Here is a 26,120-nt window from a genome sequence, read left to right on the forward strand (position 1 = left end):
TCAGGTATCAGAGCTGCTGCTGCCTCCGCACGGAAAACTTTGCATTTGACAACACACAGAATAAATTTGCCTGGATAAACTATGTCATACAATGTCATATTCGGATATTCAGAAGGGGAATTGGCACATTCAAAGAGATAAAATGATTTTATGAGATAAAATCTCAAAGATTCCTCGAGAGTACATACTGATAAGACAACTTGGGTTGTCAGGATGTTTCCTAATCAGGATGTGAGCTAACAAGTATATGGCATTTACATGTGACGGCAGAAAATGTTATATATAATGTAATATTATCAAAATATTACCATTCTTTAAAAAAAACGACTAAAAGACACATAGCAGGTCAAGTGAAACTATAAGTTATATTTCAGGACAACAGAACATGACAGAAACACATTCTACATGTATTTACTGTATTTCACACATATACTGAAATGTTGCCTCACCATGTTACATCGAAAGTGTGTTTACAAACATTTACATTCAAAGTAAATTATATGTTTCTGGAAAAATATCACCCCGTTTGAAACCAGGAGAGGAACGTCAAGGTCGCACCTGAAACTGAAACATCCACCAGATTTACTATATGAGTGTAAAACTGAAAACTGTGAGGCATTCAGGTAATCACCAGCCGCAACAGTGTGTGTGTGTGTGTGTGTGTGTGTGTGTGTGTGTGGTAGTGAAACTTGGTCCTGGATACACCCACTGCAGCAGGAACAACTCGAGGTGCTTGTGAGTACTTTGGCAGGCGTTTATATGTCCCTCGACCTCTGGACAGATTTTGTCCCCCCCGATGACGTCAAAGTCATTTCCTAATTGCACACGTCACAGTTACGGAACTTTGCAAGTGTTCAGTTGGGATTGATACGGAGGCCAAGTTTGAAAATGGGTGCGGTCAGACCCACGAGTACTGAGTTCTCATGTAATACCTTAAGTGCTCATTGGTTCGGGACGTCAAGATGTTCTCCTTTTATCTCAGGTATCTTTTTTTTTTCCTCCATTTCTATTACTAAGAATCTCTAAATTTATAAGATCATAAACCTCTTAAATTGACATTATTCAGAACATAAGCTACTGAGAAGCTCACCAGTGGTATTCTTATCCTTTAGATCTCACATCAAACCGTTGCTACCGGTCGCTTTAACGGAATGTTTTGAAGTAGCAAGCGGATATACAAAGTAGAGACACCAAACATAACGCTACTGTGTGTACACAACACACAATAATTCTAACTTATTGCCCCCGAATGGAAGTTAGACGCTGTGGTCGACTACAGAGCAGTTTCTGTGGCTGATCCACCTCAGTGACACTGACGTAAATGGGCTAAAAGCGATAAAACACCATGATTGTCAATTTTTTTGTTACAAATTGTCCCCGGAAGAATTTTAAACGGACATGAATCACATGAAAAGCCAACACACAGTAACTTAAATAACTCCAAGTCAGGAAAGCACTGAAGTATCTGTGCTCTGAGCCTGACCTCTGACCTCCTGGGACTGAGGGAAAACAGAAACCCAGATGGTTTCAGTACAACATCCCAAAAAGAAAAATAACTGCTTCTCTAAAACAAGCAGAGAAATACATCCAGACTGAACTCAGTTGCTTTTGGGTCATTCAAGGCACAAAGACACAAAGTTGTGGTGTCGTAAAGATATGACAGTGTTGTTGTCTGTGAGATGAAGACATTGCAAGTTGCTCAAATTTCAAGCTGTGATGAAAATCCAACCACTGAACTGAATCAACAGACTAAAATCTGCCCACTCTTCCTCTTTCAAAAACAAAAAAACGTGCACACTGTTGTGTCCCATCCAAACAATACTGAGCAGGTAATTCAAGTAAAAACAACACATAGAGATAAAGATAAACTCGTCGGGTCCAGTTTTTCACTCATTGTAGGATCAATTGTTATAGTTTTGAGTGGAAGGCAGTGGAGACCTGCAGAGATCACATGACCCTCAGAGCCCGGGAACCACGAGGCAGCCCAGGCACATTAAAAGCAGCTGTTTTTAATATCTCCGCAGTCCCGCTGAGTTGCCAGATGTGCACGCAGCGTCAGCAAAGTCCCAGTTACTGGTACATTCATCAGAGCTGTCCAGATAATACCAGAAGTTATCATTCCACAGCCCAGTGGCCTATATTTTCTTTAATAGAGTGGAGAGCCCAGGATCCGTGACTTCACAGGTCTCCAAGGTGTTCTCCCTTACAGGTGTTCGCCATTACTGAGCGGACAAGCACGTCCATCAACCCTCTCATCAGGAATCCCCCTCCCTTCGTAGAACCAACCTCCCCCCTCTCGTCCTTACTGGTCATCGTCGTATCTGTGCAGCGCGTCTTCCAGCTTGGCCGTGATCTTCTGGAAGAAGCCGATCTGCTGGCGGAGGTGATGCTGCATCTGCGAGCGGAAGTCCCGTACACGTGTGCGGTGGAAGTGTTGGATCTCGGCCAGCGTGGCGCAGGAAATGATGTTGCAGCGGTCGTGGAGGTCACCGTCCTGCTTGGGACAGTCTTTCACCTTGGTGAGTGCACCTGGAAGAGGACGGGAGAGGGAAGTGGGTCAAAGAGAAGGAGAGGATCGTGAAAGTGGATCTAAAACCTTTTTTAAATCACGTTGTCGTTTGTACTACTAAGAAAATCTATTCTCCTGACATGAGAGTGGTTTCAATCTGCTCATCTAACTGTCGGCAAGAAAGTGAAGCATATTTCCCCAAATGTTTCCCCAAACTATGTCTTTAGCCCCATCCCTCCAAGCTCGAAACAAGTGGCTGCATAAGCATGAAAATGAACATCTGTAGAGCAGAAAACAGCAAATTCAGCCCAGAACATTGGAAAGATGATGTGGATTATGGTTAAAACATTTTCCCAGCAGACATTTTCACTGTCATAATCTACTTTGGTCCCTGTCTTATGATAAGAGCAGCGCTGGACTGAATGAAGCTACAGCCCAGACGGAAAATGAATCTTTCTGGCCCCAACATAAGCCTGAGTCCTCGGCCCAAGTCTGGCTCATATACTTCCAACATGGCCGGATTCCAGCTTTTATCCTCCTGTGTTGGCCAACAGCCAGGGGGATGTTCAGAGTCTGTGCCAGAATGGCTCCAGATGTGGAAGTAGCTTCTGACAGTCCGACTGTATGTGGGTCAGACTCGGGCTGAACGAGGAACCCTGAGCTAGAAGAAACTCAAAGTATTGGTCAGGATGCAGTAATATTATCTGGGGCTTTTCTGAATGCTTAGAAATTAACAAAGTGTTGTTGGACTTTATTTTAACCATGAAAGATCTTAAACTGAAGATCAGGAAGCAGGATGGAAAGTGAAGCAGGAGCACATCCCTTTTCTGAAGCGTTAGAGAAGCTAGCAGCTAGCCCACAAGTTAGAGCAGCTAGCGTACAAGTTAGTGCAGCTAGCGTACAAGTTAGAGAAGCTAGCCCACAACTTAGAGAAGCTAGCCTACAAGTTAGAGAAGCTAGCGGTTAGCCAACAAGTGATGCTAGAACTTTGGAAAGAAATGGATAAACGATAGAGGTAATGAAAAGGTCGAAAAGCTTTAAATTAAACAATAAGCTTGTGGATCCTATCGTTAAAATAGATAGATGGATACTTTATTAATCCCGTGGGAAATTCAGAAATGTCTGCTAACACCATTTTTTTTAAATACTACAGAAATTTGCTTAATATAACATTGTCGAGCTTTTCGGCGGAAGTGTCTCGGTCATGTCGTGACTCACGTTTCTTAGTTTAGTGTGATAAAGTAGGACGTAGGGCAGCTGAAGAGGAACTAACTTGACGCTTGCTAACATGGAAGCATTTGGAGGAAATGACCAGCCAGCAAGTTGCCTGGTACGACTCTGCTTCCTGACCATGACGACTGAGATCTGTATCTCACTCACACATCAAAACCCCAAAGAGAACATAGCGACTTGAAATCTACACAGACTTTGCTCTCCTCGCTGCCGGCCGATTACAAGAGCTGTAATCTGAACTCTTGGGCCGGTGGCCTGTGGGAAACTTCAGGGTCTGAACGCCCCCTCTCTCTCTCTCTCTCTCTCTCTAACACACACCCTCCCCTATTCTTTCTCCTTCCTTCTTCTCCTCAACCAGGAGGAAGAGGAAAAAAAAGAAAAGTGGGAGAAGAAAAGAGGAGGAGGGGAAACTAATCCTGCGACGGCTCCATTTTGCATTCCTGCAGTCCCAAGGCAACAGAGTACAAGGGGCCCAGGAATCTCTCGCTCATTCAAATCAGATGTTGCCCTCGGACCTCACAGAAAGAACGAGCGAGGACGAGATACTGTACACGGACATTTAGGTCAGCAGACCTGTCCACATTAAACTCCCAGCCGCAACTTCTTTCTCCAGCTGGTGTTATATGCTGCAACGCTACCATGCCTTTTTAATTTGGATTCTATTGGAGTAACAGGGCCTGTGTGAAGTCTTGTCTCCTTTGATGTGTTAAATCAAAAGATTTTAATTGGCTTGTTTAGTCAGAACAAACCAGGCTGAGTCCCCTAAATGAGGGCCCTTCATCAAAATCCACTGCTATGGAAACTGTGACTAAACCGGCCATCTTCTCTAGAAGGTGGTTACGCCAGCGGTGCAGATTTGAGAGGATGAGTTTCACGGCCGGTGACTCAGCAGCCGTGGGTAACTCACAGTCTGAGCCCAGATCTATCAACTTCCCCCGAATTCTGTACCAATGATTCTCTTTTATTTTTAATACACACGTCTTTAGAGCGTTTCAACAACACCCTGACTCCTCTTCGGAAGAATTGCATGATAATGAAAAGCAAAGAAACAGGGTCAGGTCTGTCAGGCATATGAATAATCACTTTAACCATAAACTACGTGTGTATTGGATGTTTTTGCATAAAGCAGAGGTAGCTGCTGTTCCCTAGAATGTTGACAAAGCTTGTTGTGCTTTGAGAAGCAGAAATGATGATGATGTCATATCATATGACACAACAATGAAGATCTGCTTTCCAGGTTAAAATTAGCTAAAATTGTACTACTGTGAGTCGCAATAAGTTGGTTTTGGGTAAAGTTTTCACTGTGTTTCACTGAGTTAGAGTAATAACTAAGAACTATCAAGTCAGGCTTTCAGAAGTGAAGGAAAGGCTGGTGTTCTTCGAAGGCTGCGCTACACAGGGGACATAAACCAATTTGTAATTTTTCGATCAGAAAGGAGGTGAAGTCCTGTCGGTCACAGGGACCATTGGGTTTCAGTCTGTGTCCAGAGTGCGGAGCTGTGATTGTATCTAGAGACCAGGGCTCAGTGCACTATAGAATCGGTGCCTCTAGGTTTTGGCAAACGTCAGGACTCTGCGTGCCAGGGGCGACTCCCTCCTCCCAACCTGCAGCGAACTAACAGGCTAACTCGTCTGCCATTAGGCCTTTTGTACATGTCTGTGTGTGTGTCTGTGTTTTCAAAACGAGCTCTCACAGGCTCTCCCAGTATCCAGAGTGTTAACAATGGAGCGGCCACGGGTTTTCAGTTTTCCACCCAGATTGACGCTGCAGTTCAGTAAATGAAAACAGATGTTGCCTTTGGTTAGGAAACAGTCAGAATCTGGGTCTTTGTCTATTGTCTGCCTGTTAGTGACGTGGTAACAGATAGGGAGGCTGTGGCCTAGATGCCTTTTGGAAAAATCTATAACTACCCTTTTTAATGCAAGTTTAAATAGTTAAATTAGTGAGACATTTGTTCCATTCAATATTACCGCCTGCTGGAGAGAGGCCTGGATTCAAACCTCCACCTTTCAAAGTTTGTTATGTCCTGCATCTGATTTCTTGCGAGCATGATGGATGTTTCATGCGTAACTTTCTTTTGAAGGATCTGCAGGATTTATTATGCCTCATGTTTTAAAGGAAATATCATACACAAGGGGCCCAGGAATCTCTCGCTCAGCTGTCAATCATGATGGCGAATGAAAATGTATGCAACTTTTCACATGTACAGTTAATACGCTCACTGTCGCTGAGGTAGATTTATGCAATATGACAAATTATGGTTTGATCTCGAACACACACATACACATTCCCACCTTTCTGTACATGGACGATGTCGGGGAAATTGTCCAGGTGTCCCCTGTACAGGTCCAGCAGGTCCGAGATGGGATCCAGGTCCTGACGCGGCTGCTCGGCAAAGTACTCCCCTATCGCCTCGTAGGTCTCTCCCGTGTAGGAGATGGCCCCGTTCAGGCCGACTGAGTAGATCTGCTGGTCCAGCTCGAAGGCCTGTGCCAGGAGCTTGAAGGACTGTCCCACCTTCTGGTACTCCTTCTTGAAGCCTGTGATCTGTTTGCGCGCGAACTCGTTGATGGTGGTGTTGACGACCACAATGTTCTCGTCCATCCTCTTGGTGAAGGTCTTGAAGCCTTCGACTTTGCTCTCGACGTCCTGGAGGTCCAGAGGAACGGCGGGAGGGCTGATGTGGGAGAAGTGCGGGAGAAGGAAGAGCTTATGTTTTCATATGCATTGTGCTAATCAGAATGAGCACATCTTCACAGTAATCTACATTTTCACCGATTTTCCAGAGAATAATTATTGGATCATGATGATAAAAGTCAGAGATATGAGTGTTTTCAATATGTTGTTCTTTGATTTAATTTAAGGGGATCTGCTGGGCCTTGAAGGAGTTATGCTAACTTATGCTAGTTCTTTGTAGGTTTCAGACCTTGTGGCCTTATTTTGAAAATCCTCCATGATTTCTTCTTTCAGTTATGCATGACATCATCTTTATTACACAATCATGTCAGGGCCAAATCTTTCATTCTGGTTATCTCTCTTTCGGGACACTCCCAATGGTAAAACGCCTTCATAGCTACATTCCAGTGAAACAAGGAAAACTAGAAACGAATGACTTACAATGTTAAGTGTTCTAGTTACTCTGTTGATTCCCTTAACCTCTTTAATTTGCAACATTTGGAACATCATGTGAAACTCATCATGTCATTTATTGTGCGGTGCTCAGTCTTTCCCTCAGCCCTCTGCAACTCTATACTCCAACCAGTAATTTCCCTTTGCAATTCCCAGTGCCTGTGCTGGACATTGATACACCCAGTGCTCAACGAGGACAACAGAGCCGTGAAAGTGATAAGTACAGACGGTCTGTGAGTTAACGAGGTCAGCAGGCAGAGGGCCATATTGAAAACCCACTCTGTGTAGTTACAGCAACTAATAAAGTGGATGTTGGCTGAAACACTTATCTACAACAGTCAGGCTGTTGAACGCAGGTGGAAAAAGTGACTGAATAAGCTCGAGCTCTTGGACTCCCGAGTGCCTGACATTAAACCTGATGTTTTAAATTAAACATTACTGAACCTCAACCGAGACCCACAGCCGTCTACAGCAGCTACATGATACATCACAGGCGATGGAAGCCGTAGAGAAAAGCTGCATGCGTCTGTTATTTTATTTAACTCCACCAAGGAGATTGTGTTTTCGTTGCCATTTGTCCGTCTGTCAGAAGGATTACTCGAAAACGACATAATTGATTTCCTTGACACTTTGTGGAAGGGTGGGGGAGGATCGAAGGAAGAGCCTGTTACATTTTGGAGCCGATCTGGATTCTTTCACTTTGTTTAACATGGCGAGTTTGATTTTTAGCCTTGGTGGAGGTATGCACTCTCTAAGAGCTCCTCAATTAAAAAAATTCCACTCAAGGGCATTGAACGAGCTCATAACTACGCCAAGGCCCAACTCTCCCCTGATCAATCTACATTTAGAGTTAGAAAACATGGATTTTTATTTGGATCTGCACTAAAAAAACTCTCTTGGGAATCCACTAGAATGTTGAAAAGTGGATAATATCAAAGAAAGTGAAAAACAATCTGATAAAGGTCAGGATCCGGATAACAAAGGGGGTTTTCCCTGTTTTCCATACTTTGCAAATTACAAAAACAAACAAAGATTCTTATCGAGGATTCCAACCAACAATCTCTGCACCAGAGAACACGATCTCCCACCTGATCGTGAGGAAGAAGTTGGCCCCGACCAGGTCGTCCCTCTCCGCCTTCCTCTTGCCCAGTTTCCAGGCTTTCTCGTCAGCCCCGCACGTCAGGAAATGCTGGAAAACGTCGCAGCGCGCCAGCACGGGGTGGCTGCTCATGTGGTTCATCCACCAGATCAGACCCTTCCTCCTCTTGGAGATGAAGTCCTCCTCGAAGCGCCCGGTGGCCTGCTTCTCCGGCAGGCGGGGCACGGAGATGACGGGGAAACGCTCCACGAGCCGAGCGTAGAGCCAGTCGAAGTGCTTGTACCTGGAGGGATGGAGGAAGAGGGGACGAATGAGAGGAGAAGGATGGAGGGGGTTTGGGAATGTGGTGGGTAGGAAGGAAGTGAAAAAGAAAGATAAGCACATGTTGGTTTGAAAAGATGTCTGTTGACAAACCTGCTGACAGGGAAACAATGTGAAGATGGATGAGGGAATGTCAGGGAGGACAGGGGAGATTTCTGAGAACCCAGTCAAGTCTGGTTTTGCTATTTAGTGGGAATAACTGTGGCCACAGGAAGAACTGAATAAACATGTATTCTAAGTGTATGGGGGATTGGAGAATAAGCCCCAAGAGAGGGAAGAGGAAGAGGAAGAGGAGGAGCCTGGAGGAGAGCGTGTACCTGCGGTTGACTTGTACGTTGGTGTGCGTTGGGGTCAGGCCGTAGGACATGTAGCTCTTCATGCCTTTAAACTTGGTCTGCCTGATGGGGTCATCGATGGTGCAGGTGAAGGGGTACGGATCCTCCTGCCACTCGGGCCCGCTCTCCCCCATCACCACACAGATCCTGTCCACATCCTTCACGAAAGCAGCCGCCTCCCCGAGCAGGAAGGCCTCGCCTCCGGACTTGACGAAGGTGGAGAACCTGTTGAGGTTCCTCCCCACCGTGGCCGAGCTCTTGGCCTGCTGCTGCTGGTGGTGCTGCCGGGAGCTTCCACGCCGTGCAGGCAGGGACGTGGTCACCGCGTACAGCGGGGGCGAGCTGCCAAGACCCTGAGGGGCGTCTGTCGCCGGAGAGGCGTCATCCCAGTCGTCGTCCCAGTCGTCATCACTGCCCTGGCTGGTTTGGAAGCTGCCCCCACCACTGCCCACGCTGCCGGCCTCGGTGGAGGTGAAGGAGGTCTGGGTGGGCGGCAGGGCTTTGGTTTTGCGCGAGGAGACGCCATTGTTGTTGGTGTTGGAGGTGATGTGGTCCTTGAGGATCTCCACATAAGAGGCAGGGAAGAGGCCTGCCTCCCCCCTGCCGTTCTCCCCCTCCAGCCAGCCATCCAGCTCCTCCTCGCTGAACAGAGTCACCAGCTCATTCTCTGTTATGGAGATCTCCCCTGGGTTTTCAGAGTGGAAGTCGTACAGCACTTTGGCCTTCAACGCCATAATCCTAACAACCCAATCACTAATAAACTCCCCCTGGTGCCTTTCTGTGCGTCTGGCTCCTGTTCTCACTGCAAAGTTGCCTCAGGAACTTGCTCTTCCCTTCCTGGATCAAACCTTTAAGATGTCAGTGGAACCTTAAATGAGATTTAGATCATGCCAAAAGTCAATAATACTCATAATAACAACAAGCAGGCGTTTTTTTTTTACACGACTGTCAAGCGCAAACAAGCTCGTGTCCGTGCGTAAAAGAACCAGAACGGTATCCGACACGCACCTCCTCTCTCTGCGGCTTCAGATTTCATCAGTTTCCATGCAGAAGTTCATCCAGAGCGGAAAAAAACCTGCCTTTACAGGAACTTTTCACGCGTTGACGGCTGCAGTCGCTGCGCTGTTCCTCCAGCGGGAGAAGAGCCGGGGAGGGGACAGTCTCCTTTTCTTCCCCGAGATGCTTGTTCAGTTGAAGGCACCAGTCCGAACACGTAGCTGACTAACGGAGGGTGGAGCCAGGAGAGCAAGTTCAGTCAAGTCACCGAATTCAGACATGGAAAAAAAACATGGCCACATTTAAAAGACTTGACATCATCTGTGGATTCGGATGATTCAATTTGTCATTTATTCCATCCGTTATTTAAATGTATTCATTATTATTAGTGTGTTTTCATCCCCTTTTATCGACTTTTATTTCCTCTATTTATTACTATTTATTTATTATCTTATTTGTATAGCACTCTTAACAATGCTCAAAGACACTTTAAAGCAACAAACAACTGTAAATGTAAATGGAAATAGAAGTTATAAGTCATTCTTAAACATGCAATGTTAGCTAAAACACATAAGAGGTGCTATACAAATAATAGATATTCTTTTAAAGTGCCACTTAATCAATGGCTAACTCATAATTAATCACAATCCCTGATTTATTTAATAAATTTGAAATAAAACAGTTTTTAGTAGCTGCTCTTTGTGTTTTAAAGTTCTCCTCCGTTCAGAAACATGTTAACATGATGTAACCTTGATATTTGCTGATATAGCTTTACTGCAGAAGCCTGTTTTCACATGTTTTTGCAGAAGTAAGGAGAGTTTGTTTCTCTTGATCACAACATGGTCCAATGTACAGTTTTTAAAAAGGTGACTGTGAACTTCACCGGCCCATGTACCCAATCCAGACTTTACAGTGAAGTAGAAAAACACTTGTTTACAACTTCTGGCTTTTAAATTATCGTGGATTCTTTAACAATAAAAAAAGCAGTAACTCTGAGATTCTTAAACTGGCTGTAAACTACAATGAACCATGAAACCCAAATTACTATTCACAGCAGAATATTTTGAATTTTTTAAAACTATATGTTGATGAGCTCTGTAGTCATGGCTCTATGCAGTTTTGTTATAATTTAAAAAATAAATATTCTAATTTTAATTCCTGTTGAAGTTTATTATTGGTTTACATGACACTGAACAGTCAATTCAGCATTATGTTACTTTATCCAGCTGCTAATTCAGCTTACATATCAATGCAGTGTACTTTAATGTGATAAATTCATTCATGTTCAAAAATCCTATCCTTTACTGAACGCAACAATTAATAATATAACATATTATAATAGTGAAATTAGACAAGTTTCGCCTCCTGTCCAGCTGGTGGCAGTAGAGGACCTTTCCTGTGGGAATGTGTTGACGTTAGACCGTCGATGAATACTGTTCAAATGGTGCCAGACATTCGATTTTATTGATGACCAATTATCAAACGTGATCAGATCAGTTTGAAGAGACAGAAAAACACAGGGGGGCGATAGAGGCGTTAAAATAAAACCACGTGTGGAGGTCTGTTCACATTTGGATCATTTTAAAACTGTTGGACGCAAACAATCAAGTTAAAAGAAACAAGTGAGGAAAGCAATTTATCGGTAAACTTTAAAATAAATTAAATAAAAGTAAAAGAAAGCTCTTGATTTAATACATATGACAAATTTATTATGTAAATATCAATTACAAATGTAAAAACACAGAGAAAATTTGAATTTTGTGGGGAGTCGGCAACAGAGCAGGATTTCTGTAGTTTGCCGTAGAAGATCTTTGGAAATTCTGTTCCTAAGGTTTTGAAAGCTTCTCTATAAATAAATCTGACGTGCACATGTTTTGTCTCAGGCAGGTTGGAGGTGGATCAGAGGTGGAAGGTCACGACTCGGGCTCCAGGCGCGGGATGACGGGGAGGATGAGGTTCCCGAAGGACGAGTCCTGAGTGATGAAGAAGCCCGAGGAGTGTATGTGCGCATGCTGCAAGAGAAGACCTGGTTAGTAATAATCCAGAGGAACAAAACCTAGGACAGCTCTGAAGCTTCACACCTTCTCTTGTTTGTTTAATGTGTCTTAACTTGAATTTATTTAGCGTCTTTCAAGAGACAGTAGGGACAAACCTTTTATGATTTGAATCAAATGTTATATTTTGTTTAGTCAACAGGCTTGCAGCTGCAGCTTGATTTAAATTAAAAGCAACTGTTGGGCCTTGGCTGAGATATGAGCTCTACTGAGTTCCCTCCTTGTTTGTCATGATACTCCAGATGCTGTGTAGTTGCGTTTGAACATGAGTGTTTGTGTGCATCTCACCTGCAGAGCGGCTTTCTGCTGAGCAGCGATGTGCTGCTGTTCTGCGTTGTCCCTGAAATCCTTCATACTTGATCTGAAGAGAAACATGTGACAAGATCTTTCTCATATTAACCTCAAATCTGACTGAATGTGCTGGCAAATGTTGCTCATGTTGAAAAAACCCAGTACAATCAAACTGGTCTGGTTTCTGGTCTGGTTTCATCTGCTAAAGCATCACCTGAATCCCACCTTAAAACATTATTTATTTATCAGAAGTTGATTCTCTCTGAGATCAGGGGATAAAACTCCCATCATCCTCCTTGGCTGTTGACTGTGCACTGTTCCCTGCAGGTGGATTCTCATACCTGCCTCCAGCAGCGTTCATGGAGGGATTCTGCAACAGCCGCTTCCTCTCCTTCTCCAGCTCGGCCAGGATCGCAACCCGGGCAATGTTTGGGAAGGCTGCAAGAAATAAAGACATTAGATAATCAAGAAAACTTAGAGAATACAGTGAGAGACGTAATAATCGGCATCAGCCAACATCATTTCCTTCATGCAGTGAAGGGTAACATTTGGAGTATATGCAGATTATTATTGAGTTAATTAAGCTTTGTTGCGTTGTGACAGGTAAATCCCTTTGTGAGCTTCTTTGAATTGTATAAAATGATTGTAACTGCAGCTATTTACATTTTTTTTTTCATGAATTATTTGGCTTGTTAATTAAAGTCTTGTTAAATAGGGACAGATTATATAAGAGTCTTCTTCTTTCTGCTCCTTTTCATTCAAGAGATTTTGTGTTTGCATCTAAATTGTTTTGTTTAGTCGATAGAGGAAATAAACATAAAATGATGCGTTCAGGGACACGGGTTTGTAGTTCCGCCTCCCTGGATTTGACACAGTTAAAGACACAGAACTTCACTTTCAACATTATGAAAAACAAACAAACAGAAATATTGACCTTGTCCTGGAGGATTCGCAGCCATGATGGTGCAGCAGGTGAAGATAACCGCGGATCAGCGGCTGGAAACTTTAAATAACGATACTAGTGTCGTGAGAGTCAGAGAAAACATCTGTCTCATGTCCATGTGCCGGTGTCAAGTCAGGCTGATAGATGGATTATAAAGCGAAGAGGTCTCACTCCTCTCCTTTATCCAGGATCCCAAAACGTCACGAGCAAGGCTAGCAAACAAGCAAAATGAAGAACAGATGCAAAAAATAATTCTTGGATGAACATTATGAGCCTTTTAATTCCTAATTATAAGTTCATAATGATACATTTTCAAATCAATGCTACTTAGTTATAACAAGATAAATCCAGGACAGGAAAGAAGCCAATAAATCATTCAATAATACAACATTAAAATCAAATGAGATAATAATTTATAATAATCAACAAACAGATAGGACATATTAAAAGAACCACAGTGAACTAGAATTATTAAATACATTTCCTAAAAAGATAAGCGGTGACTGCAAAAGTCTTGTCATCATGTTCTTAAAGTGGCTTTTCATACACTGTTCACTATCCCACAAGTGCAAAATTCATCAGTCATTTCCAATACTACTTTTTATATCCATATTTTAGTCTGGTGTGTCGTTTATTTATCTACATTTGTATATTATTTGGAACATATTTTACTGGTATTATTATATATTTAAACACTGGTCCCCACTTTTTACACTTCACTTACTTTTAATGGTTTATTATTATTCTTTTTCATTGCAACTTTGAAGCAGAGGAAAGTTCCATCTTAATTCATATTTCTTCTTTAATAATATACCAAAGAAATATTAACAATATTAACAATAATACTAATAATTCATTTTAAAATAATATTTTTTTACGTTACTCATACTTACTTTGGGTAAACACTTATCAGGGTTGTCAGTTCTTCTGCCAACAACTCACTGCTCTTGTCCACAGACGATCTTTGGAGATTTCCCCGATGTCACGTGTCCGGTGTGTTTACTTCCGGGTGGAGGCGGTTTAACTTCCGCAGCTGCGCAGTGGGAGTCAGCTGACAGCAGCCAGCGGATGTCTCATCTCTATCACTCGCACTGAAGAGCCTCGTCCCCGGGCTCCGCTCACCGTCGTCCCCCCCCCGCCCCGGAGAACCGTCCGTCAGCCGCTAACCCGGGCCGCGGCCTCCCGCCTCCCGCAGGATGAGTGTCGGCGCTCCGAGAGGCCTGGCCAGCTCGGGGCAGAAGCCCATCGCGGAGATCCTCCACCCGCTGTCCGCCGCCGAGGAGCCGCTGTCCCCGGGGCCAGATGTCACGGAGGACGTCGGAGGGGACAAGGTAGGGACCAGTGGGGGGATGGACCGGGACTGGGACCGGGTCTGAGGTGTGGAAGCAGATCTAGAGAGAGGGAGAGAGAGGGGCTAACCCCAGTGTAGTGTGTTTATTACCGTGTTTACTGTCTTGTTTACTGACCTGTCTACTGACCTGTCCACTGACCTGTCTCCAGTGTTAATTGCCTGAATTCATCAGGAACTCAGAGCAAACTGATGGAAGTTTAACAGAGAAAAACTCACATCATCACATCCTTTAATATTCAGGTTGTTTTTAAGGTTTCCATTTCACGTGACTGGAGTTTAGACCCAGACTGATCCGCCTGAAATCACTGAACGATAAGGAAAGATAACAAACAACACAACCTGAGCAAAACCCCTGCACACAAACACACACAAACACACACAAACACTACAATCGCTCACTGTGAACAATGTGTTATCACCACTTTACACGTGTTTTGATCAGAAAAGCCATTACCTGACTTCATTACCTGCTCAGGTGTTTACACAGAGATAAAGATGAAGAAGAAGATGATGAAGAAAAAGAAGGTGAACACGTGACAAAGCTTTTTATTCCTCCTGCTGCTGCTGATGTGTTTTTTTTTAGAACCTGGGAGTTTAACCTTAGCAACCACTGAGGGATTCAGTTAATCATTACCAACATGAGACGCTCCAACCCCACTGCACTTTCTATCAGGTCTCTCTGCAAGCGACTTAACTTTGATTATTTTCTAGTTTTTTCTTATTTCTAACTTACATGAACCCTCCAGAGGTGAAGTCTGATTCCTTAAAACAAACTAGAACAACACTAAACAGAGTGTGTTTCACTGCCGGGGCCCAACAGTCCCCTTATACCACCATATGTCCGTTATTAACATACAGATTTTGTTGGATCTTAACAAATATTAAGTCTCCTTACATCAAGATCCATGAAATATTGAACAACAGTAACCTGATTGTGTGACAGGACACGAGACACAGTTTTGGGCTAGAAAGTGAAAGTGTGTGCAGATTTTTAAAGGAAAACTGTCTCTCTCATTGAGCTGCTCTCTTATTATTAATTTTCTAGATAATTTTAGATCTTCACGGAGTTAAAATAAGTGTTAAAAACGAGTTTAAACAGTTTTATTTAGCAAATGAGACTTGTTTGGAAAATAATCCTCCTCAATCATATTCTAAAGTAGAGGTTTGGTTGTATTATCTTGTTATAGGTATAAATAATAGAATGAAATATGGCTGAATTCCATTTAGCTGCTTGGTATTGCTCACGCTGCCTCACTAAGTCACACTGGGACACACTTTAGCGGAGCAGAGCCGTTACTAATGTTGTTAGTGAGAGCTGCTTCTCCCGCTCTGGGGAGTCAAAGTGTCTGCTGCGAGACAGAGACTTTAAAAATAGTCATGTGGATACGATGAAACAAGTTTTTCACCCTTTCCTCAGATAAAACTGTGAAATACACATGAAACCCCCAAAAACACTTATCATGAGCAGAATCCCACAATCCTACAATATTTCTTGTTGCATTCATACATCTCTCAGCTCTGTATGAAAAACAGATCTGTGAAATATCCTCAGGTTGTCCTCGCTGCCTGAGTGTGGCTGTGTGTCTGTGGCCCGGTTGTTCACACTGATGCAACGCAATGCAATTATCTGGACTGTGATTATCAGTGCAGGTTAGCACCACAGTGCAAGAAGAGGACACGCAACGTCAGCAGCCTCGATAGTGTGTGTCTGTGTGTGTGAGACATAGAGACAGAGTGTGTGTGTGTCCCGTGGTGGAGTGAGACAATAGAGACAGAGGTTGTTGCACTTTTTTCTTGGCACTGATGGAAATCGAAAGTTGCATCAGGTGATTCTCATAAAAACAAAGAGTTTGTGTGTGACATAAAAAGTGATTAAGATTCAAGATTTTTATTATCAAATGCACAACAATAGCATTAAGCAGTCGCTGGCCGTGAAATGCTTGAGTCACAGGCTCTCTTCTAGCAATGCTCAAGCAATTACAACCTAAAAAATCAAATAGAAATAGTATAAAATAGAATATCAAAATTTAAAATAGAAAATAAAGTATATATATCTAAATATACATAAAACAGCTGAAGAGAAAATAAAACAACAATAGTGCAATTTGTGCAATGGTGCAAATATGCAAATATGTCCCGGTGCTTGGTGGAGTTATTGCAGTTCAGAGGAGTTTAAAAGTCTTATGGCCTTTGGTTGAACATTAGCTTGTCGGTCCTGCACATTAGAAACTGACGAGAAGCTTGCGAGACGCAGGAAATGAAAAAAAATAGCAGTGAGAGTTGTTTCTGTTGATGCAACCCTGCAGCTGCCTCAATGTTTTCCTCTCCTTCCTGTTGCAGAGATGGCCTTCGAGGTTATTGTTTGACTTGTAACATTCTGTCGCCTGCTGCCCAAATAAATACTTATTTTCATCATCTGTTAACGGCAAAAACACAGTTTGTCAAATAATATTAATGAAATTTGATCAAACCAAGTCTTAAGTCTCCTACAGCAGGTATAAACTTGAAATAACTTTCCCACAGTTGGTATTTTGTGTATTAATTTTGTTTAGATCTTTATCCCTCATTCCACAAATGCTCCGTTTCCCTCCGTGTCGGATGATGCAGCCTCAACAAGAGCTTCATTGATCGCCACAAACAACTGCATCACCGTCAGCATCATGTCTATCGGCCCTTTGTTTTACATCCGAATTTGATGTCACTGTGGTGCCATGTTTGTGGTGTCCACGCAGGAAGCCGTGTTGACCAATGGCACACCGGTGGAGACGTCCAGCCCCGCCTCTGCGTCCTCGCTCCTCAACCGGCTGCAGCTGGACGACGACCTGGAGGCAGACGGCCTCGACCTGTACGTCTCCACGGAAACCCGTGACCTCTTCGTCACGGTGGACGACCCGAAGAAGCACGTCTCCACCATGGAGACCTACATCACCTACAGGGTCTCTGCCAAGGTCGGTCAGAGCCCAGTAATCACACTTTTGCTTTAAAACTTGGTGGTGTGTTCAGGGCACGTTTGACATCCAGGACTTAAGCAACTCTTAAAGTCCAAATCACATCCGTATTTTCTTTCTCTTTCCCAAACATCTATGTTTTCATTGAACTACAAATATGGAAGTTTTCAGTTAGACAGACACTCTTTCTCTAGATTTCTTTTGAGGATGCATGTGCACATAATACTCAGGATCCTTCCCTCTATGCAATGATCGATAAAGAAGAAGTTACGAGTCCAGGCCGGTCACGATGAGATCAGACATGCAGAAGAATGTTTGGTGTCATTCAACATGTAAACACTAAATATTTGTCAGGAGCTTAGCACACATTTGTGAGGACAGCTGCTCTATTTGCGTCTCTTTAAACTATAATGTACAGACTCTTCATTCCTTTCTCACAGTGCACGATGGAAAATACACTGATCTGTAATGCAACCACAGCATAGTTAATTTGACCTTTTGGCAGTATTGAAATTTTAGCAACGAGCCCCCGCAGTAACCTCAGTCATGCAAGATATGAAAACACAGAAGAAAGTGATGATGATCAGATAAAGTCGAGAGGCTCTTTGTGTCTTTGTTGTTGTGGTTGTAGAGATCTGGAGGTTGTGTTGAAAGTGAAAGATGTGTTTTGCTCCGAGTCGATCTTCTACTGCGACAAACCGGAGGAAACTGGATCCGTCTGGGCTCAGAGGCCGGAGACAAATATCACAACCCAACATGAACAGAAGTGTTAATCGAGAAGATGTGTGTGTGTGTGTGTGTGTGGTGGTGGTGGTGGTGGGGGGGGGGGGGGGTGGTTGGTTGGTTGGTTGGTTGGTTAACGCTAGATTGTAAAGAGTCAGATTGTGTGTGTGTGTATGTGTGTGAGAGCAGTGTCAGCTGTATTTCAAGGTCAATATCCATGTACAGTAATCCAATATGATCTGAGATGAATAGTGTAGTGTAGCGTATTGATCAAATACATGAGCTTTACTGTACCTGCAAGTATTCTGTTATTTATACACAATGAAAAATACACCTTAATAACTCATTTTAATAAACTTATGATAATGATGCAAAGGTCCTTCGCTGCTACTGAAAAAAAACACCTATGACGCCATTTTACACTCTGCAAATTAACATGGAAAATGTGTTTGTTTCCTTTTCCCTCCAGACGACACGGATAGAATTTGATCTGCCAGAATACTGCGTGCGGCGGCGCTACCAGGACTTCGATTGGCTGAGGATCAAGTTGGAGGACAGCCAGCCGACCCACCTCATCCCAGTAGGTCGAATGAGACACGCAGCCGACACAGTCCTGCTTCCTCTCCTCTGCTTCTCCTCACTCCTCTTCCTCTTCCCTCGTTTCCTCCAGCCGCTGCCCGAGAAGTTCGTGATGAAGGGCGTGGTCGACCGTTTCTCGGAGGAGTTCGTGGAGACGAGGATGAAAGCTCTGGACAAGTTCCTGAAGCGAGTCGCGGACCATCCCGTCCTCTCCTTCAACCCGCACCTGAACGCTTTCCTGACGGCCAAGGTGAGACGGCATAGAGCTGGGAAGTGGGAACAGCTGGTCCTGGTGCTGCTGTTTCTGTGACGCCACTGACAAACACATAATTCACGTCCAATGCGAATCAATCAAACTCATCTGGGATCTTCCAGTAAAATGCACGACCACAAACTGCTGAGCTTCTGGTTCTTAACGTGGACATGTCGCTCTCCATGTCTGGCATCAGTAACAGCTTTTCTCTCGAAGTATCTGAGGGACGAGACTTTATTGATCCCTGTTGAGGCTAAGCACACAAGGACAAAATGTAAAATGGGTCATAAAACACTAAAGGTGATAACATAGAGGAGAAGCAGTTGTGTTGTTGTTGACGGTTGTCGTCTCTGTGTCTCTGTGTCATCAGGACCTGAACAAGCGTCAGGGTCTGGCCCTGCTCACCAAAGTGGGCGAGTCGGTGAAGCACGCGGCCGGCGGCTACAAGCTGCGGGCGCGGCCGGCCGAGTTCTGCGCCATGGGCGAGTACCTGGACACCTTCAACCAGAAACTGGGAACCATCGACCGCATCGCTCAGAGGATCATCAAAGAGCAGTCAGGTACCGAAGGATGAGACTTGTCATATAAATACACGCCCGTGTCTTAACGGTGGTTGAGACCTGGGCTGGACGTGAGAGTTTCAATATTAGATTTACGTTCGGAGAAAATAGAAGTGACGCAAATGGTTATAAGCCAGTTTCCTTAAAGGACCCCCTATAAACCAGATGGGAAAATCTACCAATTCCAGATCTTTAATTGGATCCGCACCAAATTTCATACACTCATAAATATCAGTCATTGTCTGATTCCCTAGGAAATCAGTGAAGGCCATCTTACAATGTCATAGAAAGTGATGAAGAAATTCCTGGATCCATCAGACTATTGAATGGGTTCTCTGTTCTCTGTTTCATCCTTCCACTGATTTTCGTGGAATTACGTTCAGGAGTTTTTGTGGAATCCTGACAAACAAACAGAGAAAAACAAACCTTACCTGTTAGCTAGCAGCTGTTTGTTCATGCTCCATTGTGCTCGCTTAGCTTTACACCCAGTCTTTAGTGGAGTGGTTAACGTTAGCCTGTATGATTCTGCAGTGTTGACTTTTCAGCCCTGCCGTGTTTGTTTGGAGAGGAAACCCCCCCCCCCCACAGACCTTTGGGCCTTGAGATTCTTCCGTGTGTGAAATCCTCAACCTCACCGGCTGTTCCAGGGTTTTAGAGGGACTGCAGCTTCGGCCCTGAAAAGCTGGAGCTGAGAGGAAAGGTTCTGAGTGATAAGGTGAAAGTCGGGGAGGGGTAATCAGGGGGCTGGAGATAATGAAGGACTCTGAGCTGTTTGTGCCGTGCCTGCTTCACTCAGCGGCCTGGTGTTGGGCCATCAGCCTCTTTGGTGAAATTTACAAATATAGATTTGACAGTTGAACGTGCCAGAGCCTCAAAACCGCCTGCAGACTTTCAATTGAATCCACGGGTCATGGAAAACAATGCAAATGTCAAAATCTAAACCAAAACCCTGCTTATTTTTGTTTCTTTCTCAACCTTTTTGTTTTTCCTCTCGCTCTTTCCAGAGTACCTCACAGAGCTGCGTGAGTACGGCACCCTGTACTCCAGCTGGGCCGCGTCGGAGGAAGAGCTGCAGCGCCCCCTGGAGGGCGTGGCCAGCTCCGTGGCGACGTGCGCCGGTGCGCTGGAGGATCTGAGTGAGAACATGAGCCAGGACTGTCTGCCTGTACTCAGAGAGTACGTTCTCTACATAGAGTCCATGAAGGTGAGATGCTCTTCATTGACCTTGTTGTTTCTCAATTTTTAAAGGTATTTTTTTGGTGCAAGTTCAAGAAAACACGTCCTTTTTAACCATAGAAACACAAACTGTTCCCTGCTCGACCACGAATCCTTGACACACACTTGCCTCTTTTAGCTGAGTCACCTTTTACCCTGAATTAAGGAAGTGTTATCTCGGATTTTGCATGTGTCACATCCTGTCCCCACCGCTCTCCTGCCTCAGCATCTCTCTTCCTCTTTCTCTCTTTAATATTTCTCATATGCCGTCAGTCTCAGTAAACAATGAGGGTATCTGTAAACTGAGCTGCACGTCTTCTGTTTGATCGCAGAACGTCCTGCGGAAGCGAGACCAGAGCCAGGCGGAGTACGAGGGACGACTAGAAGCAGCCGTGCTGCGCAGACAGGAAGACAGGACGCCTGTAAGCATCTTCCATTCACACGAGGAGGTTTAATAAAAAAAGCCCTGTTCAAAGCATTAAATGTGATATTTCCATATCAGGTAGTTCATTATTTGCCCCGTTGTCTCATTTCAATGTGCAGCAGTTGTGCTCTGACAGATCTTACACCTCTGTGACTCTAGTCCTGTAAAATGCAGCCCTGCATCATGTCCCCTTACACCCCCCTGTAGCTGTAGCTTTCTGTCTCTCCCTGTAGATGCCAGCGGAGGTGGAGAAATGCCAGGACAGACTGGAGTGTTTCAACGCTGACCTGAAGGCGGACTGGGAGCGCTGGCAGAGCAACAAGCGGCAAGACTTCAAACAGCTTCTCACCGGCATGGCCGACCAAAACATCAACCACTATGAAAAGGTACGTTAGGTGGTGGTCGGATTATCACACGGGTTTCCCCAGCGAATCCACGATGTCTGTTTAAAATCAGTAGTGGCATCACAAAGTGAAAGTGTCAGCAGCAGAGCACAGTCCCATCCGAGCGTGTGCGACTTATCACAAAGACAAACGAGGGCAGAGTTGAGGATTTGGTGTCAAATTTCAAAGTGCAGTTTGGGGGCCTGCATTGAGAAGTCCAGTCTCCTGGAGGCGCTGCAGGTTCGATTCCGACCCGACCCGTTGCTGCGCGTCCACCTCGCTCTCTCTCTCTCCCATTTCACACTTGCACTGCATTTTAAAATGTAAACAGGATATTTACCACTGGATCTTATAAAGTCTAAAGGAATTCTTACATTTTACAACTTGAATTTTAGGCTTTAAAAAGTATATAATATGTTAAATCTCACGCACATTTGCGTAGCTCTTAATTATGTTAACCTTATGATATTATCATATGATATTATTGTGTTTTAATTTAGTTTTTTAAGAGAAAGTTTTAGTAGCATGTACAGTCTGTATTTTGTCTGTGGACTGAAGTTCTAAAATAAGATAAACATGGGACTGATTTCGTTAATTGTTTGTCTGAAAAAGTTAAACTCGCCGTCACTCTGTAATGAAACGCTGCCTGTCCCTCTCTCTCTCTCTCTCTCTCTCTCTCTCTCTCTCTCTCTCTCTCTCTCTCTCCCTTTCACCTCCTTCCTCTCCTCCGCTGTCCGACTCCTCGTCCGGCCCCGACCTCGGCAGTGCCAGGCAGGGTGGGAGTCGCTCATTACTCTCCTCCAGGACAAACAGACTGACGACAAATCGAGTGAGACGAACTGAAACATCGCGTGTGTCCCGCCCCCCCCCCCCACGTTCCTCCCTCACACGCTCTCATGCCAAGGAAACGCAGCACAACGGGGCAGCAGCTTCCAAACTGCTGGACTTCAGCCCCCTGTTCTCGTGTGAGACATTTGTCCGGAGGGGAAGTCGTCTCTCGCGGGGACCTGACCTGCGAAAGAGGTGCGTTCAAGGACAGCAGGGAACAAGGAGAAACCTGCCGTGTACACAGAAATGTTTTTTTTTTTTTTTTTATGGTCATTGTTCTTATTGACTCTTTTCTACTTCATATTTCCAATTAACAGTTAATCGCTGATGCTGTTTGTGTTTATTTAACTGCGATCTGTTTACCCCCGTTTTCACATTGAATAAAATGTGAAGGAAGAAGCTCCTGATTGATGCAGAAAACATTTTTTTGAAGGCGGATACTGATAATTTGAGTTGGTGTGAAGTATCTTGAAATAACAAACTATTTGGAGCATCCCCGAGATTTCTCTCCCTTTCTTTTTGTAAAATCCTCTGAGAACACAACACAACAAAACTCTCCTTTCTCATCTGTACAAAGGCGTCTTATTGGCTGTAGATAAGACGCCAGTATTTTATAAACCTTTCTAATTAGTTTTTGCATGTTTCAGCTCATGAAATCTTGTATTTGCCATTTTCATAAGTGCACAAACTTTGCAACTTTTTCTGCAGCCTTTGTTATTTAGAAATCAACTTGGACAGATGTGAATTCGCTGTGGCATTAGAGGTTCATCACTCGTCCTTGTGTTCAACCCGAGGACTGAAGGAAGAAGCAGCTGATGTCGGTAAAATCCTCTTAGTTCTACAGAAAGAAATTAGTCTGCAATCAACAGTGATGCACCGATGAGCATCTGGGTTGAATATCGAGCTTCTTGCTGTGCTTGGTGATATATCTGGTTGTTGTAGCTACGGTGCAGCGGCGCCATCTAGTGGTCAAACTCTTTCCATTCTTTGAAACTAAGAAGTGCTGCCTCTGTTAGTTTCTCGTGGTATTTGTATCCACTTCTGTTCTCTTGAAGAAACAAAAAACTCAGATTTGGATGCTAACAAGTAGTTTTACCTTATGGAAGATACATGGAAGGCGTTGAAAGAGAAGACTCCCTCGGTACACTTTATTTGATTCTCTCAATCAGGTGTCTGTGCTTTAAAGAACATTGTAAAGAGTCAAATGTATTTTCCTGCAGCGATCTGCCTTTGTGACTCTTATTTGTTCTTTTGGGAACATGTGGCATCGTTTCCCACATTAGTAACATTTGTCTCGGAGGCTGGATATGAGCAGAGTGTTTAGAGCCGTCAGGTGAACATCTGTCTGAGGCTTCTTGGAAATCAAATTGAAAAAAAGTTGTATAATCACAGAATCAAACATATAGTCATTACTTTGAAGAGTCTCTTAAACCCGCTCCTCAGGGTCAAACATTTTTTCTTGACCTGACAAACAAATCACTGGTTCTTCGGTCGACTTTCAGCCTTTTGATGAATGAAGGATTCTTCACATTCTCCTTCCTGGGGGCTTCAGTTGGTTGCAGTACTCACACCCCACCACTAGATGCCACTAAATGCTGCACAGTGAACTTTTAAAAACTGAGGCCATTGGTTTCCAGTGAAATGTTTGTTTCTCCAAATCTGACATATTTTGCAATTTGGTTTTGTTAAATTCCCTGGAGCCCGTCTGCTCAGCTGTGACTCGCGTGTGTGTTGTACAACAGCTCGAGTGACAACATGTTTTCTTTTGCGTCACACCGGTTTCTTCTTCTCTTTTTGTTTAGCTCAAATGGTGCTGATGCGATTTCTGCCTTGAGGAAAAAAATCTAAATCTGAGATACTCTGATACCAGTGTGTGATCTTGACCATAGAGGGAGTAGCTGCGGTAAACAGAACCACATTTACAAAAGATTTATTTTTCTGTGGTGTGAGTTTCACCAGCTGTAGCCTGGTGATGTTTATTTGTCAGTCACATGATCATAGTTTCTGTTTGAGGAGTCTCTTTCATGAATGAGGTTCACATTTTGGGCCGTGACAAAGCAAAAAACGAGAATTTCATCATTTTTAATTTCCTTATCTCGAGGATTTATTGAAACATTAAATGTCATTTGCTTCTTTTAAGTGGGGTCTTTTCATCCGACCATTAGTACTGAGCCTTCTGCTGTAAGACGGTGATGACGTCTGATTGTCGGTTTTTAGTTGTCAGCTCTAATGTCCTTCATTCTCCTTGAGCTCTGAAATGAATGAGCTACTTTCTCCTCTTGCTACCAGACGTCAGCGATGAAGAATATTGTTTGTATTTGACTGTGTGCATTGGATGGAGTGAGCAGAGAAGCCGTGGTCCAGTGTGGAGGCAGCTGCAGCAGAGAGAACTATGGATGCACTGATGCTAAAAGGCTAAATTACTGTATTTATAAGCCAGAACATCTTAATACTAAAACCCTGTATTAAGAGCCAGAATCGGGGGGTTCTGATTAGACCGGCCCATTCACAAATACTGTAGAAGAAGAATTACATTTTAATCCTCAATCTTGAAAAGCACATTTTGGCTCATTTCCTAAACTTTCAATCCTTTTTTTAACGTTAATTTTCATCGTTGTTTGTATCAAATAACTAATCAGAACTTACTGGGAATATGAAGAGTTGAACAAACATCAGTTTGATTTAAAAAAAACAATCTTTGAGATCAATTTATGTGACGTTACTTTTGAAATCTCCCATCCATTAACATGGAGGAGGTTACTGTAACCCAGTAAATGTCAGAAACATGAAAACAGTTAAAGATGAAGTGATTTGTTATAAATAATAACTTCTCTTCCTTTTCGTTCCATTTAGTTTACTTCATGAGATCGGTCCCTGGTGTTTGTTTACTGTGTATTTTCAAAGAGAGGCGTCAGTGCGTCTGTAGCCCCTCCTGCTCTGCGGCGTGTCAGTACCTGCACTGACCTGATGCAGTGACCCGAGCACACAACAACTTCCTCCTGAGTGAAACGTCTTTTTGCTCTCACAGCAATATTCTGTACATTCAATATCCCCGAGTGCGCCGCTGAAGAGTGTGGACGCCACAGCTGAGTCTATTTTTGTACAAGACGCAGATCGTTGTTGGGTTCCAGCGAGTGTGTGTGTGAAGATGAAGCATTTGAAAAAGGGATTGTGGAAGATTTGTAATATGTAAATTTGGCTTGACAAAAATATGAGGAACGAAACGTTTATTTTTGGACGCGCCGGTGATGAGTTTCCTTCTCTGTAAAAGCCCCTTATTCTACTGTGTGCCTGCTGATTTCTTTTTGCACTATTTACTGTACGTAGCTCCAGCCACTGGCAGAACTATCTGCTGAGAAGAAAAACCAACAAAGAGCTAAATTTACTTTCTGGTGTCCAATTATTTTGTGTTTCAGTTTGAACGTTTTTTTGCTGATTCAGGTTAAATCACCAAACAGCTGTCAAGAAACGAGAATTGTATTTTTCTTAAAGGTAGAAAATCCAATGTCTCGAAGCCAAATGTCTCCGTCTCTTCCTCCCGTACGATCATCTGCAGCTCAGAGTCAAAAAATCCAACCCCTGTACGAAAAGGTTAAACTTTCACAAATCGTTTGAATCCAGCTTTGTTTCTTCTTCTGCTCTTTTTTCTGTTCTCCTAAGTGTGTACTGTTTACGTTCAGAGCTCCTAATGTACATTTGGATGTGAATAACATCTTGTTGTAATTACAAATAAGCTTGTATATTGATGTTGTTTTTGAAGCAATTTATCTTTACCTCAAATGATTTTTTGGATATATTGGACCAATAATAATAAAAACTAAGATTTCATTTGATTATTCCTTGGCTCCGGTTTCCTTTTTTTCTTATCTGTTTAAGGTTTTATTTGTTTTTACTCATTTAATGTATTTTAAGTGCAAATATATGCAGAATAAAACCAACAACAAA

At 43.5% G+C, this 26,120-nt stretch overlaps 3 protein-coding genes across 4 annotated transcripts; 1 reads left to right on the plus strand and 2 right to left on the minus strand.

Annotated features, from left to right (window-relative positions):
- Positions 1-346: 346 nt before the first annotated feature.
- LOC128425047 (sorting nexin-18) lies at positions 347-9,851 on the minus strand. Of its 2 annotated transcripts, none has more exons than XM_053411536.1 (5): positions 9,636-9,851; positions 8,610-9,475; positions 7,961-8,254; positions 6,038-6,420; positions 347-2,529 (listed from the first exon to the last, which is right to left on the minus strand). In XM_053411536.1, exons 2-5 carry the CDS (start codon positions 9,359-9,361, stop codon positions 2,303-2,305), a joined length of 1,656 nt encoding a protein of 551 aa, XP_053267511.1. In that variant the 5' UTR covers positions 9,362-9,475; positions 9,636-9,851; the 3' UTR covers positions 347-2,302. The 2 variants fall into 2 exon arrangements, with proteins under 2 accessions (XP_053267511.1, XP_053267509.1); XM_053411534.1 differs by having other exon boundaries at positions 8,610-9,495.
- A 1,208-nt stretch (positions 9,852-11,059) lies between these two features.
- LOC128424858 (SOSS complex subunit C) lies at positions 11,060-13,072 on the minus strand. The gene is made up of 4 exons (XM_053411283.1): positions 12,903-13,072; positions 12,310-12,406; positions 11,966-12,038; positions 11,060-11,635 (listed from the first exon to the last, which is right to left on the minus strand). Exons 1-4 carry the CDS (start codon positions 12,925-12,927, stop codon positions 11,537-11,539), a joined length of 294 nt encoding a protein of 97 aa, XP_053267258.1. The 5' UTR covers positions 12,928-13,072; the 3' UTR covers positions 11,060-11,536.
- A 1,229-nt stretch (positions 13,073-14,301) lies between these two features.
- On the plus strand, positions 14,302-26,011 carry snx30 (sorting nexin family member 30). Its single transcript, XM_053410978.1, has 8 exons — positions 14,302-17,210; positions 18,403-18,513; positions 18,604-18,762; positions 19,136-19,325; positions 20,330-20,529; positions 20,873-20,962; positions 21,198-21,350; positions 22,113-26,011. The coding sequence occupies exons 1-8, from the start codon at positions 16,974-16,976 to the stop codon at positions 22,188-22,190; spliced, it is 1,218 nt and encodes a 405-aa protein (XP_053266953.1). The 5' UTR covers positions 14,302-16,973; the 3' UTR covers positions 22,191-26,011.
- Positions 26,012-26,120: the final 109 nt, after the last annotated feature.

This window comes from Pleuronectes platessa, chromosome 19 (assembly GCF_947347685.1).
Source record: "Pleuronectes platessa chromosome 19, fPlePla1.1, whole genome shotgun sequence".
Taxonomy (NCBI): Eukaryota; Metazoa; Chordata; class Actinopteri; order Pleuronectiformes; family Pleuronectidae; genus Pleuronectes; species Pleuronectes platessa.

Excerpts from the sequence above, each read along its gene's own strand:
- LOC128425047 (XM_053411536.1), bottom strand. The coding sequence starts at position 9,361 with ATGGCGTTGAAGGCCAAAGTGCTGTACGACTTCCACTCTGAAAACCCA. Across the intron at positions 8,255-8,609 it reads AACGTACAAGTCAACCGCAG|GTACAAGCACTTCGACTGGC; the intron begins GTACACGCTCTC and ends CCATCCCTCCAG. Across the intron at positions 2,530-6,037 it reads CATCGTCCATGTACAGAAAG|GTGCACTCACCAAGGTGAAA; the intron begins GTGGGAATGTGT and ends GTCCTCTTCCAG.
- LOC128424858 (XM_053411283.1), bottom strand. The coding sequence starts at position 12,927 with ATGGCTGCGAATCCTCCAGGACAAG. Across the intron at positions 12,407-12,902 it reads TGCGAATCCTCCAGGACAAG|CCTTCCCAAACATTGCCCGG; the intron begins GTCAATATTTCT and ends TATTTCTTGCAG. Across the intron at positions 12,039-12,309 it reads ATGAACGCTGCTGGAGGCAG|ATCAAGTATGAAGGATTTCA; the intron begins GTATGAGAATCC and ends GTTTCTCTTCAG.
- snx30 (XM_053410978.1), top strand. The coding sequence starts at position 16,974 with ATGTTTGTGGTGTCCACGCAGGAAGCCGTGTTGACCAATGGCACACCG. Across the intron at positions 18,763-19,135 it reads ACGCTTTCCTGACGGCCAAG|GACCTGAACAAGCGTCAGGG; the intron begins GTGAGACGGCAT and ends CTGTGTCATCAG. Across the intron at positions 20,530-20,872 it reads TCTACATAGAGTCCATGAAG|AACGTCCTGCGGAAGCGAGA; the intron begins GTGAGATGCTCT and ends GTTTGATCGCAG.